This window comes from Macaca mulatta, chromosome 10 (genome assembly GCF_049350105.2).
Source record: "Macaca mulatta isolate MMU2019108-1 chromosome 10, T2T-MMU8v2.0, whole genome shotgun sequence".
In the NCBI taxonomy this organism is placed as follows: Eukaryota; Metazoa; Chordata; class Mammalia; order Primates; family Cercopithecidae; genus Macaca; species Macaca mulatta.
This window is the reverse complement of record NC_133415.1, coordinates 57,087,329-57,098,322: the sequence shown is the minus strand read 5'-3', so window position 1 is coordinate 57,098,322 and position 10,994 is coordinate 57,087,329. Positions and strand designations below refer to the sequence as shown.

At 34.7% G+C, this 10,994-nt stretch overlaps 1 protein-coding gene across 1 annotated transcript in view; it reads right to left on the bottom strand.

Annotated features, from left to right (window-relative positions):
• Nucleotides 1–752: 752 nt before the first annotated feature.
• The window catches only part of LOC106992403 (putative ankyrin repeat domain-containing protein 20A2), an 83,054-nt gene continuing 72,812 nt past the window's right edge, over nucleotides 753–10,994 (bottom strand). The window contains exons 12-15 of the mRNA XM_077949094.1: nucleotides 8,530–8,600; nucleotides 4,459–4,616; nucleotides 2,906–3,086; nucleotides 753–1,724 (exon numbers count right to left, since the gene is read on the bottom strand). Coding sequence (XP_077805220.1) covers nucleotides 753–1,724; nucleotides 2,906–3,086; nucleotides 4,459–4,616; nucleotides 8,530–8,600 — 1,382 coding nt within the window. The remainder of the gene's footprint in view (nucleotides 1,725–2,905; nucleotides 3,087–4,458; nucleotides 4,617–8,529; nucleotides 8,601–10,994) is intronic.

Genomic DNA, 10,994 nt, shown 5'->3' with positions numbered 1-10,994 from the left:
GTGCCCTTAAAACATTATGTGGTCATAAAAATATGTAATTTGACATATTTTCAGATTTGTTAATATGAATAACAACAAAGCTATACCAACTAAAATATATTAAAAGCTACTTAAAGCAAGGTATGACAAGACACAGCAATGCACTTCAGTTCATCTGGGAAATCTAGAATTAAGTGTCAAAGAAAATCACTTAATTAAATTGTAATTTGAAAAGACTCATTTCAGGTGTAAACTTTTCCATTTATACCTTCATCACGGTCTTAACATGTGGCAACATAAAGACATTAAAATTATTATTTAACCAGTACAGGACTATCTACCTGAAAATATGACTCTGTGCCTAATACAATTTTGCAGGTGACACAATGTCTTTTCTCAAAGTAAATCATGTGTCACCTCTACCTTTTATTTCCTAGAAACAAGGTATGCTTCTAAGCTGATGGAGTAAACACATTTTGCCTTTTATGTTTTCTTATTAAAACAGCTTTGTTGAAATATCATTTACATACTATATCTGTCTCTACAATCCAACTTTAGAGCATTTCCATCACTGCAAGATCCCTCACACCCTTTAGCGGTCATTACCAGCTTCCAGCCCCAGCCCTTCGCAAACAGTAATCTACTTTATGTCCCTATACGTTTCTCTTTTTTGGATGCTTCACGTAAATGGAATTATACAATATGGTAAACACACTTTTCATCTATTGATTTTTATATTCAACTAGGTTCAACATGTATCCAGAACCAAATGTTTACATTTTCTTTCTAGAAGTTTGAAAATATTTCTCTTCCTTGATACTTACTACTCTCTCTGCTTTCTCTCTCTCATATCGAAAGAGACTTTCTTTTAAATGATCATAGTCATTCATTAGCTTCTTATTTTTCTCTTGGAGCAGGAGGTCTTTCTTTCCACTCTCAATAGAACCTCTTTGGATATTAATTACTTTCTCTTTACGATCCTCTTTCTGATGAACATCATCTAGTTGCTGTTCAAGCCACAGATTTTCACGCTGGAGTTGACATATCCCTTCTTCCACACAGTTCCACTCTCCAGTGGAATTACTCACTTTAGCTTCTGCATTTTGATACATCTCTTTCATTTCCTTTATTTGCTGCTGGGTTTGGCTTAGGTCGTTTTGTAGAGTTTCTAAAGCCAATGACTTTGTTCTGAGAGTATCTCTTGTCTTACGGAACTTATCTTTTAAGGTATTGAATTTAATTTGCGTTTTAGAAAGTTGTTCAGTGAGAAACTCATTCTTATCTTCAACTTCGGAGACATCAGAACTCATTTTTTCTTGCACAGAAATGTCTTGTGTGTTCTGTAAAGTAAGTTTTAGGTTTCTTTCTGTTTTCACACTTTCACTGTGCTTACTTATAACAGCAGCCAGTCTAGACTGATAAGATTCAATTTCAGCTTCCAGTCTTGCCTTGCTTTCTTTTTTCTTCAGCAGTTCGGAATTGAGCCTTTTATTCTCAGCTTTGAGATCATTCAGCTCTTGTTGATCCTGGAATGCTGTTTTTGTTATTTCCTCATTGAGTTTTATACTCTTTTCAAGGGCAGCATTTCTTTCTTTAACAATTTTAATGTCCTTAAGATATTCATTTTCTTTTTCCAAGTTGTCATTTTTCATTGTGAGTATTTCCTGCCTGAGTATAGCAATATCTGTCTTCAAAATGCAATTTTCATCCATCAGATCTTCCGTTTCTTCATGAGTATGAAAATCCTAAATAAAATAAAAGAAAGTTTTAGCTAGTACTCCATAAAATAACATATCGTGATTACCTCTGAAGCTAAAGAATAACCTGCACATCCGTACACTAAAAAGTTTACTGTCAGTGGATATCCAACAGGAGAAAAAGTTGAAGCAAAACTTTGAACCTTGTAGAGCATAAATTCCAAAAAGTTCAGAAATTTATTTAAAGTCAATGAATTCATAAAAGTAAACACACAAACACGCACACATGCACACCAGAGAATCTGTAAGAATATCAGAATTGGAAAAGCCTTTGCCTGAATTACAACAAACCCAAAAGCATAAATTAAAGCATTAACAAATTTGACTAAATTAAAATATATCAAAAAATGCATTTACACTTTGATATCTAACCCTTACACCACCCTATAGTAAGAACCTTAGTTCACACATATTTGGACAGATAAAATTTCCCAAAGTTATTACAGTTCTGTTTCCCAGATAATATTCTATTGCAATTTGACTCTTTTAACACTTCTATAGTCACTTATAAGAATTACACTTACTAAATCATAAATCTAGACATTATACTAGTCACTCCTATGTACATTCATTGATGAACTCCTCTAGTTACTATAATTTTGAAAAAGAAAGGTTAAAAATATAAGCAAGCTACAGGATATTCCCCAGGACTTCTGAGTCTATTTCTAGTTCTCCAACAGATCACAGTTACTTCTGTGGTGTAATTATATCAATACAAAATAAAACTTTTATTTTAAAACACCAACGGTAAATAAGATAAAATTTATAGAACTCTTCTTAGAATATCATGAGATTATTTGTGATTGCAATAATTTCTGTTTCTTCTTTATTTTATTTTAGGTACAGTAATCAATATGAAATAGGGAAGTACAAGGAACAATTTTCCTGGGAACAACATTTTTATCAATAGGTTATCACTAAGTATACATTATGGCATGTTATTGTTTGCAAAAGCACTTGGTAATAAAATAATATCCTATGTGGATGCCAAGACTTATAATAAATATTAATAATTGTACCTGTAAGTGTCATCATTCATTTTTAAAAGTGAGATAACATTTCTGATTTGTTTTAGACCTATTAGAGTATATATTAAATCAAGTGGATATTATAAGTAAAATTGATAAATAATGTTTAAAATATAGAATTTTTACCAAAGATTGATTTACCTGACTTGGAGTATTTCTTGCAGTTTTTGGTTTCATCTCTAGTGACTGAACAGTCGGTTCAGGTTGTTTTGCTTCAACTTCTTTCTTATGTTGTTTCTCTTTCCTTTCTAATTCTTCTCTATTTTTTTTGTGCAGCATATTAACATTTATTTTTTCTTCATTTTCCTGTTTGAAGGTGCATCTGCAGATAAAGACATTTCTCTTAAAATGCATTTTGTTAAAAAATAGAAGAGCTCATCTCTGCAGATGTTGTTTATCATCCTAATAAAACTTCCATGTTCTGGATTATTTTTCCTTTGCAGCTCTCAGATATTTAATTTCTCACTTCAACATCTTCCAAAGAATGCATATACTTGAAAAGTAGTAAGGAAAGGATATTCCGCTATAGTTTCTGTTACTAGTCACTCTAGTATATATTATAAAAAAGGATACTGGAGATTATTCAGTAAAGTTACAAGTTCAAAATTACCTTTTTAAATCACACAATCATAATTACTCCCTTATTAGAAAAGATTGTTTACGATCAATTACATTTTTTAAGTTACTATTTATTGACAAGTGTCTAAGTTCACTAGAAATAAATTTTCATCTTTATGAAATATTGCAGGTACCTCTCCAAATGATTGACAGAGTAAGATGGCACCTTCAGCTGTCCCTCACACAAACTATATCTGCAGATGACTGTCAGCCAAAACTAGGCTAAAGAGTCTAACATCTGTTACCCCATATTTTTTATATTACTTTCTAAATACTTTCAATTCACCTTGTTATTACATAGATTTTATATATTTATTAACCTATTGTTCATTATGTGTAATATATAATTAATGTCCTTAATAAGTGTGTGTATGTTTACACAAGTTTTGTTTTCTTGTGAAATCTAGTCCCAGAAATGGAGTTGTTGAGTTAAAGGGATGTCGGGTTATTTGAATTTTTGATACAAAGCACTAAGTTGCCCTTCGGAAATAATTTACCAATTTCATATACCAACGGTGTACGAGAATGCGTTTTTCCTCACATACGCCAACACTGGTAATTACTTTTTAAATATCAGCATGACTTTTAAAAATATATCTTATTTTATGTTAATTTGCATTTTTCTGATTACCAGGCAGGACTAAATATCCCTGGTAAAAATATAAAACTTGTTAATCATAAGGAATATTAGTCCAAGTTTGCATTAGTTTATAGCACAATGACAATTACCTCCTGTTAAATACTGCTACAGGCAGCCAGGCACGGTGGCTCACTCCTGTAAACCCAGCATTTTGGGAGGCCGAGGTGGGCAGAACATCTGAGGTCAGGAGTTCGAGACCAGCCTGGCTAACAGGGTGAAACCCCATTTCTACTAAAAATACAAAAAATTAGCCAGGCATGGAGGCACATGCCTGTAATCCCAGCTACTAGGGAGGCTGAGGCAGCAGAATTGCTTGAACTCGGGAGGCAGAAGTTGCAGTGAGCCGAGATCACACCATTGTACTCCAGCTTGGGAAAGAAGAGAGAAACTCCATCAAAAAAAGAAAAAGAAAAAAAAATCCGTGCTCTAGGCTTACCTATCACGCTCTTCCTTCAGCTTCTTGGGAAACTGCTGAGGATGCATTTCCCCAGTCTTTCTTTGTTGGGGTAATCTGTCAGCAGCAGCTGTGCGATCACATAGATTTTCTGATACTGGTATTTTTTCACTTTTGTTTGTATTATTTCCTTCTTTGACCTTTAATAAAAGTAATATAAATAATAATTGTTATTATTTTATTCAATAAAAAGAACATTTTCCCCTGATTTTTTCACTTGATTCAGGTTAAATGTCACCATTTTTATCATAAAAGTATTTTGTGTTTTCTTTAATTTTATCATTGTATATAATGATTATAATTATAAGGTACTCATCATTTTACCATTGAAATTTTTGCCAAATCTGCTTATTTCTGTTTGAGTGAACAGAAGAATTTTACAAAATTTCAAAAAGGACTCTTCTCCATTTTGTGCTTTTATTCCCATCCACTCTTTGCTGCCTGATATAAATTTTTATGCTATCTGACTGGCAGAAACAGAGAGATAAAAAGACACAGGCGTAACATATGTCTTCTGTCTTTACCACCTGCATGTTACATGAAATAGCCAGATGAAGAGGATGTGACCTTGTGGGGTTTCAGGAACAGTAAAGAAGTTTCCCTTTTCTGCACTAAGCTATTCTTTTCCCCACTGTCTTTTATCTCTCTCTCTCTTTTTCTTTTTTCCATTTGAATCCTGGGATATCAAAAAAGTAAACGTGCTCCCTGAAGGATGGGAACCAAAGTTTGCCACAACACAAGAAGCAGAGTGAAACTGCTGAGTTTCTAGTGCAGAATTCTGGAAAATGCAATGCTTCCCAGATTTCACATTCAATTACCACAAAAGTTGATAGGTGGAATGTATATGGTCCAGTTATCAACTTTAGCCCCATTATCTACTGATAATGGGAGTCAAACCAACCAAGACCTATTAAATGTTTCATCCACATCTCCTAAGGTGGCATTCACTAGCATTTCATGGCACCAAATAACATGATACAACTCTATATTGCTGAATTACATAAAAGATCAATTTATCAAATTAGTCAGATATATTAAAAGTCTAACTTGAGCAAAGCAATTTAATGCCTCAGAGGGTGCAAAAAGCCTCATGTGCTTTTACTTTGAAAGAAGAAAATCTCTATCTTTAGAACACAAGGTACAGAACTCAACTTCCTACTAAAGAGTCAAAGGTTAAATTTTTGGCTGATAAATGATGCTTCTTATATGATCAAAATCATACATGCCAAAACTTACTATACTTTATTAAACAACATAAGGTCTGATTCAGCAGAAAAATTGGAAACTGGTGATTTTTTAAAATATGTGGAAGTATATATCTGTTTTCAAAAGTATTTGAAATAACCATGATGGGACTACAAGTTCAAACAGTTTGAGCTAAGCAGATAAACTTGCATGCATGAAAACACATTAAACAGACTCATTTGGCTGGGAATATTCATTGCAACTCTCAAGGCGAGATGTGTTTTTGTGGCTCATTTCAGTCATTGCTTCCCTCCCATTGTATTCCCATTCTATTAATAAATAAATGTAACTCATCTCTAAATGAATACAGAAAAAAGAATCTGGAATCTAGAGCTTATTTCTTTAGCAATTTCTTTATGTTTCTCTGGTTCAGAAGGTCTCTTGGTATATGGCTGAATTAGTTTCCCAGCCCATATGCCACTTGGAAGACTGAGAGTGAGACTTAGGTTGATTAATGAACAAACATTATGAGAACATTCTCCGGAACGATTATTTAGATAGCAGAACTAATCTACTTTGACACATAATTACACATTTAGATAATCCCGCTGTAACTGTACGCATGAGATTTTCTTGAATAGAAAATTTGACTAAATCAAATAATTGATAAAGAGAAAAAAGAGAAGCAGCAAGTGAACCTCTGTCTTTTTGAAGTTGGACTTTCTCTTTCTCCAAAGCCGGGAACTCTACTTGTAACATGCCTATCTCATTCTTAAACCTTGGAATATCTTGCTGTAAGTCTCCTAGCTATATTTTTTATGTTTTTTCACTATGTGGCAGAGAATAACTCACATTTGATAATTCAAGATTCCTGCTTTTGTAGTTGTTAGCACTGGGATTGTCATATGGTGGCTTCTGGAATAAGCACTGTATTGGTTTTCTGTTTTTAGAAGTATCTGTAGCAGCAGAAATACTGTAGCTTTCTATCTGAATCATATGCTTCATTTCTTTGGAGTGGGTAAACCACAAATCAAAAAGACTTTCAGGATCTCTAGACTGAGGCCAGTACCTAATGTCTAATTTCCAAAGAGTGGTATTCGGGTTTATATTTTTTGCTATTTGCATGTCAAACTCTTAATCATCTTTCATTTCAATCATAATTACTAGGTTCCTTAATTTTTTGGTGTCTGTATCATTAAAAATTTTTTCTTCATCTGTGTTAGAAACAAACTATGTGTCTGGTTTGTTATCATTTTTATAGTCTGATTTATTTTCATTTAAATGAAGCTTAGAAGATGACTGCTAAGTATATTTCAGGGACCTGGAGTGGGAATGGAATGAAAGACATTTGTCATGGGCTTCCTCTGTTCTGGCGCTGCCTGGAATGCCACAGAGTTAGACCCTCCAGATGCATCTTCCTCCTCACAATCATGGACATGACTCATCAGATCAGAGGGCACTCCTTTTTTGTTCATCCCTCTTTAGAGTTACTATGTAGAAGCTCTGCCTCAGGGCAAGCAATACTTTTGGAGTTTTCAAAACTTTCACCAATATTCAGCTTGAACTTGTTTGTAATGAATATTAAAGAAAGTCCTGAATATACAGATAGATTCCCGTTATCACAATTCTCACCCAGTTCTGGTTCTTGAGACCTTTTTTTTGGCAGGTGCAAAATGGAAAACAAATTTGCTTGTTTTGTTTCTCAGTTACTGTGTTTTCTGTTGGAGTACATGTTTTAAAATTGGCTTTAATCAAGTACAAACAAAGAAATGTTAGAAAATAATTAAAATTTAACTGATACTTAATCTATGTGTCACTACTCTTATATGATGGGATTGTAACTAAAATGTGAAAAATAATTTGCCTTGGCTTAACAGGAGAGAAACATGAACTGGCAAGCTGAACTCTCTGTGTTTGTTTGGACTGAACTTAATTCATTATGTGTTAAATCTACCAGAAATGAATTCAAAGATATGTAGTATTATAAAAGATTCCTCTCTTACAAAGATTTTACCTCAGCATACCAGAAAGAGTGAGCCCCTACAGTGCACGTATATTTCTGAAGATTAACTAGAGACTAGGCAAACACTCAATTATTGAGAGCCAAACTGAACACCGATAAGAAAGAGAAGCAAAATTTTAAATTCCAATTCAAATGATATACTATGATAGTGTTATGTATCTAGATAGATTTTCTGCTTATATCCACTTCTAATATATTTTAAGTTCCACTAGTGATAGTGGATGGATTTTTTAAATTGTAGGAATATTTACTATGTATTTATGTTGAAATAAAGTTATTGTTTGTACCCTGACACCAAAAGTCCCATTCTGCAAGGTAGGATTCTCTTAATAGGCAACTGGGTTGACTTTTATGACCCCATTCACTTCCTGAACACAGACACTGAAGTCAACTGGTGACCACAAAACAGAATAAATCTTTAAACTCGACACTGATGACCAGCAATATAAAACTGCAACATTTGAACCGCTGGCAATGATGACTCCTTTAGCACTAGTTTAGCTCAATGGCCATCATGGTTAAATTGTTCATAATTTCTATTCCTTAGTAATATGACTCAATATTTCATGTTACCTTCTGTATTAAGAGTAAGGTTATAAAAATAAAAGAAGATTTCTTGCCTCAATTCCAAGGGTAAAGACAACTATGAATTACTAGAGATAGTAAGAATATCTTAGGTTTTGTAACAGGTTAAAATGTTTTAAAAATTGAATATAAAATTATGATCCATTTGATTCTAAAGGTATCTTCTAAAAGGTCATGTCATTTGGTCTATGCTTCGTTACTAAAGCAAAAAAAAAAAAAAAGAAAACAATGTTAAACAAGAAACTTAAATTTTTATATACCTGTGGTTGCTTCTTTTTGCTTCTTTCACGCCTTTCTTGCTCCTCCTCTGAAGCCACTAGTAAGGATTGTTCTGTTGACAAATTCATTGGTTTAGTTCAAATGAACTAAGAACAGTTAGATAAAGACTATAATCTTTATAAAAATAGAGAATAAAATTTCTTTGTATTATATATTTTGAGAGTTTAAATGAAGCTTACTGTTTACTGAAATATTTACTTCTTTAAGAAATACTTCTCATTATCCAAAACTTCAACAAACCACTTGGGGAGACACTAGGTATCACCAGGTTCAAGCCATACAAAATCTCAGGGTCACTTACAAATTGTTCCACCCAATATAAATAAACAAAGCTGTTGCAAACAAAACAAATTTTGAAATGCAGTCAAAATATATAATGTAACACTTTACTATAATTCATAACAGTATCTTTTTACAACACACTCATTGAGTTGGCAGTCACTAATAATTTGCAAAATTGTCGTTGTTTATACCTTAATTAGTGTTCACCCCATTTTTTACATCACAGATGTTTTCCCCTACTATTCTGAAAAATTTATTTTCTTTTTTTTTTTTTTTTTTTTTTTTTTTTTTTTTTTTTTTTGAGACAGAGTCTTGCTCTGTCGCCCAGGCTGGGGTGCAGTGGCCGGATCTCAGCTCACTGCAAGCTCCGCCTCCCGGGTTTAGACCATTCTCCTGCCTCAGCCTCCCGAGTAGCTGGGACTACAGGCGCCCGCCACCTCGCCCGGCTAGTTTTTTGTATTTTTTAGTAGAGACGGGGTTTCACCGTGTTAGCCAGGATGGTCTCTTTCTCCTGACCTCGTGATCCGCCCGTCTCGGCCTCCCAAAGTGCTGGGATGAAAAATTTATTTTCATCTTTTAAGACTCAGAATGTAGGCTGGCCATAATAGCTCACATCTGTAATCCCAGCACTTTGGAAGGCCACAATGGGAGAATTGCTCAAGGCCAAGAGTTTTAAGGCCAGCCTGGGAACCATAGATAACATTGACTCTACAAAAAATTAGACAGGTATGTTGATATGTGCCTGCAATCCCAGCTACTCAAGAAGTTCAGGTGAGAAGATCCCTTGAGCCCAGGAGTTTGAGGTTGCAGTGAGTCTTGATCACGTCATTGCACTCCACCCTGGGGCATAGAGTAAGAACTTGTCTCCAACAACAGAAAAAGAAAAAGAAAAAAGGCTCAGAATGCTGTGTGAAGTCTTCCTTCATTCTAGCTGTCTTTCTCCACACACACGTGTCTGCTTCATGGGCCTCCTTTAGTACTTTGGCAATTTTTCCAGTGTCACTTTACCACCTGAACTGCACATCATGTCTTTACTTGTTGATCCCCTTTGCTGCTAGGTTGTAGAGGACAATCTTTTGAATCATCTTTGTATAAACAGTCTTAACTTTACTAAATAATTAGTTATTGAGTCCCTGCTATGTGTTAAGCACTGGGGTATAAGGAAGGAAAATAAAAGCTGTCAGCGATGGCTTTCCTAAAGATCATGCGTGAGCTGCGACTTAGAGAGTGAGGTTAGCCAGATTAAGTGAGGCAGAGGACAGGAAACGGTGAGCACATGCCAGGAAGCAATGAGAGAGGGAGAGAAGCCTCCAAGAGTGTATGTATTTCTCTGCAATAGAGGAATGGTGAGGGGGCCATTGCCAGCAGCTCAGTAATTCCAGAGAAAAAGGCAGATGGGGAACGGGCTATGGATGAAGATTTGGGCAGAAATCAGTTTTCTTTTTTTCTTCTTTTTTTTGAGACAAGGTCTTACTCTGTCTCCCAGACTGGAGTGCAGTGGAATGATCTTGGCTCACTGCAACCCGGCCTCCCAGGTTCAAGCAGTTCTCCTGCCTTAGCCTCCCAAGTAGCTGAGATTACAGGTGCATGCCACTACCGCCTGCTAATTTTTGCATTTTTTTTAGAGATGGGGTTTTACCTGTTTGACCAGGATCATCTTGAACTCCTGACCTCAAATGATCCACCTGCTTCAGCCTCCCAAAGTGCTGGGATTACAGACATGAGCCACCGTGCCCAACCCAGAAGTCAGTTTCTGAAATCCTTATATACCTTTAAGATGCTTGGACATTAGGTATTCAGGAGTGGTTCACGGATCTATTTGCATTAGAGATAATTAACTCTAAATACTGTGAGGAGCATAAAATTCTGAGACACATAAACAAATGAACAAAGATAAAACATAAGGCAATGTTGCAAAGATGATGCAGGCCTGAGATGTTTTCAGAAATATTTAGGATATAAGTATCAGTGGTCATTATAAGAATAGATTTTTACTGCATGAATAAATGTATATATCTGGGTCCCTGGAGCAATACACTCTGCTCATTACTTTACAAACTTTATCAAATGAGAAGTAAATTAATCTACATAAACTGTTTCAGTTACTTCTATTTACTTTACACTTTTTCTGTTTCAGTTTTACCGTGCACAGGAAATGCATTTG